Below are 7,285 nucleotides of genomic sequence, written 5' to 3'. Positions count from 1 at the left end.
TTTTTTTTTTTTTTTGACTAAATATAAAGGCAGAATGGCAAATTTAGCGCTGTCTCCTTCTCATCAAAACACGTGAGCTGATACCAAATTTCGAACTTTAATCTTCAATCCAATATATCTGAGCTGGTGTCAGATCCGTAGCTGTATTTATCTTAATAAAACGCCTGATTTGGTGTCAGATCCGTAGCTGTATTTATCTTAATAAAACGCCTGATTTGGTGTCAGATCCGTAGCTGTATTTATCTTAATAAAACTTCTCAGCTGGTGTCATATTCACAACTGTATTTATCTAAATAAAACGTCTGAGTCGATATGAGATCCACAGCTGTATTTATCTTAATAAAACGCCTGATTTGGTGTCAGATCCACAACTATGTTTATCTTAAACGCCTGAGTTAGTGTCATATCCACAACTATGTTTATCTTAAACGCCTGGTTTGGTGTCAGATACACAGCTGTATTTATCTTAATAAAACGCTCGAGTTGGAATCGAAATGAGTGCTCTTCTCACTCACTAATCAACATGTAAAAAGGCGCAGTTACATTCTCGAGCACACACTACACAACACGTAAGCTGATAACATGTTGAGAACCAAATCTTCATAATTAAAGACACGTATCAGCCCTTAGTTCGTGTTTATAACCTTTTCAATAAAGACACGTACGCTGTTTGTTAAGTTCGTGCTATAATCTTCTCAATAAATAAGATTATAGCACGAATCTTTACCTTCTTATCTAAACACTTGAACTAAAATTACAATACCCACGGGCTGCTTAGTTCAAATTTTATGCCTGTAAAAATTTCTTTAATAAAAATAAAGTGACATAAAATTCAAACTTGAACTTTCTCCTCAGTGTATATAAAACACAATAGTCATCTTAAGAAAGTCCGATGCTCGTTTAACATACCAAGCCCTCCCATTTTCAACAGAGCACGAGCTTGGTAATTTAATGCAGAACAGTATTCTTTCATATCAAAATAAGTAAACCAACAAAATGATTCTAAGTTGTTTTTTTTGTTTTGTTTTTAACCTTACAGAAAAATATAGGAACTGGTGTGTATACCACATGCTTGCCACTTTAAGCATAGTATTTTCTCACAAGGAAACCTATTCAGAGTTACTGTAAAACTGACAACACACAAGTAAAGATCGTATCTTCATTAACGTGACGTCATTTTCCGTTTTTTACTTACTCTGTCTGACTGTTCTCGCTTACTGGGCTGCTCTGTTTTTTTATGATAATTCACATACACTGTGGAATATAACAGCTGTATGCATTTATACATACACATATTTTGAGGGAAATATAACAGATGCGCGTCGTCTTTTCTCAATACACCTGAGCTGTAATCAGACACCTCACATGACCATGGACCGAACTCATCCCTTCACCACAACTAGCACATAGTGTGAATGTGCATCTACATTATTAGTCTACTCCCCCTTCGAGAAACTTGACCAAATAACTGTGCCAAATTCAGTATCAACTAGACCACCGTGACCCGTTGGGTCAACCACTGTTCAGAGGTTATGAAGAATTCAAGCTAATTTCAATATTGCACCGAAATGAAGGTTTATTTGAGATAATTTAATTAAGTATTTCAATCCATTCGTGTTATTCATAATTCAAGAAAATATATTTGACTGTTGATCGGGAGTAAAAGGAAAGACTATTTCATTTTTCAAAAAAGTGAAGTAAGAAGTTTCGTAAAGAGCGCGAACGGTAGTGTGAATGATATTTTGACTGAAAAAAATAAGCAAACAAACAATCTCAGAGTTTTAGTAGTATATAGATAGATTTTTAAAAATCTTGTTTTTGTCATTTTACGCCTTTTAATGAAGGTGGGAACATTAACAGAGAAATAATATAATAGCCAATGCTCGGCGAAAGGTTTTCGTTTATAAAATTTTGTTTTTGTTCTCGACTTTATTTTTATTTTAGTCTCCATAGTTACTATTTGCAAATAATCAATAATATTGTAGGTCTATTTTATTGTTGTTCTTTCTACGTGCCGTTATAACACATTTTCATCTCATCATTTAATTTCTGTTGTGCATATATTGTTGTATAGAAGATATTTTAAAGTGATTCATCAGGTGGAAAACGAATAGAAAGATAATTCAAATTCGATGACGAGGAACCCACTTTGAGACTAATAATGGTTGGAGACGGCTTGAATGGGAAATGAAGAAAACTTTAATATAAGTTTAACATAACAGTAAATGTACAACGTTTCGACAAGGTTTTGTCATCATCAGGTACAAGTAGTTTACACTGACACAGATATATATACAGTATTGAACAGAGGTCACATGACCGGATACTGTTGCAAAACTAGAAGAGATAGGGTAGCTTTGTTCAAAAGATGACAAAATCTTGTCGAAACGCTGTACATTTCCTGTTATGTTAAACTTATATTAAAGATTTTTCTTCATTACCCATTCAAGTCGTCTCCAAGCATTATTAGTCTCAAAGTGTGTTCCTCGTCATCAAATGTTATTAGTTCACCTCTCTGCATACTTATTAATTTCATGTTGGTAGAATGACCTTCACTGTGATCGACAAGCATACTTATATTCATGGGCAATATTCAAAAGAAACTACAGTGGCGCCTCTAGTGACAAAATGTAACAGTAACATTTGAATTCGCATGATATCCTGAACATACCTGCGCAGTTTCACCCTCCAATGTCATGCTGCTTGGGAGACATGAAGTGCTGAACTGTAAAACTTTCTTTATAATCACGCTGTATTTAAAGGTATAATACCTCTAAGCTAACCTATAACCCAATAAGCCCAAAGCAATATATATATATTCCTTTAGAAACAATCCACCCTATGGAAAAGTGGGAGACGATTCTTTATTACACTTGATAAAGACAGTTTCGAAACGTCGCATTCCATCATTTCATTAAAGGGGTTGTTGATTAAAATTCCTTGTGAACGATATATTACCAGTTTATATTTTTTTAAACAGTAACACTTGTCTTCTAACTCGGCATTTCCCAAAACAAAATACAGTTATATTAAACTTTTTGGGTTGTCGCAAAACACATAGACGCTGTGAACTACTTGACAGTAAACAACGAAGTTAATGTATTAGTAAAATAAAATTCTTCATTGTTGTAGTATAGCTTTAATATTATGTTTGCAAATATGACCACGACTTCAACTCAATAACTGACCCTAATTTCCTCGATTTGAAAACGATCTTCAAACTTTCATTACAAGATATAGAAAGCATGTTAAAAATCAATTAGGCTTTTAAGTATTTGTTAACTTACGTTAAACAGTTGTATGACCGAGATAAAAAGGCATCTATCAAACTGCGAAATTTAAATTATAGGAAACATAACTATTTCCTACTGATTGGAATTATCTTACCTGCTGTAGAAATGGTGAAGAGCAGGAGAAACATCCATTTAAGGTTAGCCATTGTTGTAAGGTGTTCTATTACAATCCCGACACCTAAAAATATGTATACAAATTATTATTAAGAATTTCCGAGACATAGCACAACTACTATATCTATTGCCAACTAGGCCTTTCACTCGATAGTAGAACTCTCCAGTCCGACTGTGATACGACATACAGTAGTGGTGGTGAAGTTTGATATTCAACAAACCACTTGACAACAAAATGTTACGGCAAGAACAGAATTAAGTCCAAGTGAAATTTTTCAGTTTTATTTATGCCACAACATTAGTATTAGTGTAAGGATTTTTGAAAACCTATTTATTCTAACATCATGTATTAAAATTTCATGAATTAAGTATTTCACAAGAACTGGCGAACCAGCAGTTCAATATTTTGGTAAGATTATTAGTCGTACTTCTGTTATAGGAACAAGGCTCAAGAAACAATCAATAACAGACTTCCAGGTTTAGTGGGACTTTGGCGCCGGAATGAAAGATCTCAAATCATTAAAATGAATCAACCAAAATATATAAAAAACCTTTGCGTAAATGTTGTACAAGTTAGAGTTTGGAAATATTTAGCAACCGAGTGTTGGACAACCATAAACATATACAACCAATTTACGTGCAACAATAATAGGAGATTTTGAAGGAAAAAGGAAACTAATGTATAATCAAAGTTATTTACCAAAAACTGTAGTTTATTCGAAAAAAAAAAAAAAAAAACATTCTAATAAACACTCCATTTACACGATATACTCCAACCACTCGATTGTCACCAAATCAGTTCAAGTTAATCTTATATATCACCCACTAAGATACAAGATACATTAAAGCACTACTAGATAATTTACACTAAACATTAAATTTCCTAGACGTTTTAGTAACCGTTCAATGATTTCCTAAGCATTATTTGAAACAAGTATCTTCCCCTCCTCCGTCATAGATGATCGAAAAAAAAAAAGTAGCGTCAAATGTACTTCTCCACCTCTCTCTCCATTATATAGAAAAAGGTCAATATTGTCACTCTGTAAACGAAATTAAATAAAGTAAGAATAACAAACTATCAACGATATCCACCATGATAATTTGTTCTCAGTAGTGGTGGGGGGGGGGGCGAAAGAAGAGATAAAATCAGTTCATATTACTGTAATTTGTCATTAGAAGTGAATAGGTTGGCGAGAAAACGTTTAATAACTCTTCTGAGAGAGAGTTAATAATCATGAATAATAACTGGAAGTTTTTCTTTCAATCTTATTTATGTGTGGAATTAGTATCTCCGCATTTTGTAAGCCAAGTAATACTAACTATACTACCATGCCAAATGGAATAGATAAGTAGTAGATCAAAGTAAGATATGTTCCCCACGAAGAGAAATTGTAATAAATTTACTATCAATCTTAACCTTCATTTGAGTATAAAGTCCCTGATGAAAGTGTTAATTTCGTTCTTGTTACCTTTAATGTTAGTAAAGTTTTAGAACTTAGAAGCTTCACTCATAACAAAATAACTTTTATTAAAAATTTACAGAAGTATGAATAGCTTAATAAAATAAAAAAAAACTAAGTAAATAAATTTAATATTAACTCCAAAAAAGAATGAACTATGAAACAGTCAATAATGCAAATACAATATAACTTAAACACAACACACTGAGAGTTAATGAAAGGCTGGCAGAACTGGGGCTGACCGTAGTAATTGGTGAAGAGTCTTTCGTCACATTTGTCTTCAGAGTAGAGTTGGAATCAAGGTCATTGACAGTGTCATTCGACGTAGTCTGAACTTGCTTGTCAATATCCATGTTCTTAGGTTCTCGACTCCAACGTTTTGTAGTAGCGTTTAACATTTCCATTTTTGTTGATAGTTCAGTTGTTATATTCAAAAGGTGTTCAGTTGTACTAAAATCAACTAGAGACACGTTTCCAAATTCAGTTTTGTTAATATCAACATTTTTGGGGTGACGAGGGTATCGCTTTATAGTGCTGTAAGAAGTAGTGTCAACTTCAGTTTGGGTTTTCGTGGCGTTGTGTATGGCCGTGTAGTTGATTTCATGACTAGTGGCTGGAGGTTCAGAATAGTTTAGCCGAAAGATACTCTTTATCTTGTCGATAATATAACTTCCAATATTTGAAACATCAAGGTCAGCTGGTAATGGTTCCACGTTAATGTCACTTTTTACAAAAATCAAGGTTGTGCTGTTGAAAGAGGTAGCATTAGCCATAACTGTAGAGTTTGAAGATTCCAGTTGGGAAGTTGTAGTAGAAGAAACCTTATTAAAAAAAACAAAAAAAACATGTAATTAGATCGTTAAAAGTTAGCAGACAAGTAGTTGAGGAATAATTAGATAACCAAAACAAAATGCTACTTACATAATGAAAAAACGTCAGATACGCTATAACAAGAATATTTTTCATGTTTTCTCTGCAATCAACGGCGTCAAATTTTCTAATATACTCCCCCTACATAACACATGAAATATGATAAATATCAAATAAATTTCACTTAATTATTCACTTTTACATTAAACTAAAACAATAACAAAAATCCACACTATAAAAAAAGAGAGAGGAAAAAAAAACCTTATCCGCTACGACTACTTGTCCTACACAACACCACACTAAACCCTTATCCGTCTTATTATTTATATAGATAAATCAAACTCCATCACACGTGAATTATGACGTCGACGAACATAATTGGGTGATTGAATTTTTGATAATCATAGGGGGTGTATGTTTTGGTATAGGATGTCATGGAAATACTTTACTAACCACCTTGTTGATCTTGATAATCACAATATGAAGTAAATAGTAATAACTGTATCGTGTATTGATTAACTACATGGAGTTTAAGACCATAGTGTATTTTGAAAAAGTATATTTTATGAATTTTATTGTGTGAAGTTTCTTTCAATCATAGAAAATACTTTTTGTGAAACATGTAGTTTCAATGTATTTTATTTAATGTCAACAACTGTAGATTCCACGGTCACAGTTTAATTGTGTGACAGTGTGAATAAGTCACAGTCAAAAGCAGTTCTAGATTTTTAGCCGCGGCATAGCAGCTCATAGAACTGCTCTTAGTTATTTATCAGATACAAACTTTTAGCTCATAGCTCCGTCACCACTTGACCGATTTGAGATCTAGTTACAGTTTTGGACTTAGGAGGTCAACCCCTTTCAATTAATATATTTAACCACGCTCAAGGTCTAATAGATTAATGTACTCTAATCCTGCCTAAAAGAACTTGAGGGTAGGCTTGTAGAGATCCTAATGAGTGATAAAATCGAATCGGGTATACGCGCACCCCAGCTTGGTGTTGCTGGTGCACAAAAATATAGCTAATAAAAATGAAAAAAAAAAAGGACTCGTAGATTAATTTATTCTGATCATGCCTAAAATAATTTCAAGTGCCGCGGCTATTGAAGATTCCCTCTTGTTGTTTTTATAGTTGTTTGCTTCGAAAAACATGATTTCAATGACATATAGACGTTAATCTCAAATATATTATAAAATAATGACGAATCCACAGTCCCCAGACTTAAGTAATAAATAGCTATTTCTAGGAATATTAAATGTACTAGTGGAAAGTTTTGTGAAACTGTAAGTAAATATAAGGAATAATGCATAACAATAATTATTTAATTAAGTGAACCACACTATATCTGCTTTTTCCACTGCCAACAAAGCCTTTTATCGAATGACATATTTGATTTTTAGGACCTTGACTTCTAAAGACGCCGTTGTACATTGAGAAACTTCAGGTCTTGTTTAACATGTTTTTGCCATAAAATGGTTAAGATTTGTTAATATATTGTTACGACAGCGGAAGTCACGTGACTCTGGTAACACGTAATGAGTTCTAG

General features: G+C 33.1%; 1 protein-coding gene across 1 annotated transcript in view; it reads right to left on the bottom strand.

The window, feature by feature from the left end:
• Positions 1-5,640, bottom strand: part of LOC106466037 (cadherin-86C-like) — a 69,635-nt gene extending 63,995 nt beyond the window's left edge. Inside the window, exons 1-2 of the mRNA XM_022393998.1 lie at positions 5,073-5,640; positions 3,388-3,471 (exon numbers count right to left, since the gene is read on the bottom strand). Coding sequence (XP_022249706.1) covers positions 3,388-3,471; positions 5,073-5,640 — 652 coding nt within the window. The remainder of the gene's footprint in view (positions 1-3,387; positions 3,472-5,072) is intronic.
• Between the last annotated feature and the right edge of the window lie 1,645 nt (positions 5,641-7,285).

The sequence above is a fragment of the Limulus polyphemus genome, unplaced genomic scaffold, assembly GCF_000517525.1.
Source record: "Limulus polyphemus unplaced genomic scaffold, Limulus_polyphemus-2.1.2 Scaffold2131, whole genome shotgun sequence".
NCBI lineage: Eukaryota > Metazoa > Arthropoda > Merostomata > Xiphosura > Limulidae > Limulus > Limulus polyphemus.
This window is presented reverse-complemented; position numbering and strand designations above follow the sequence as displayed.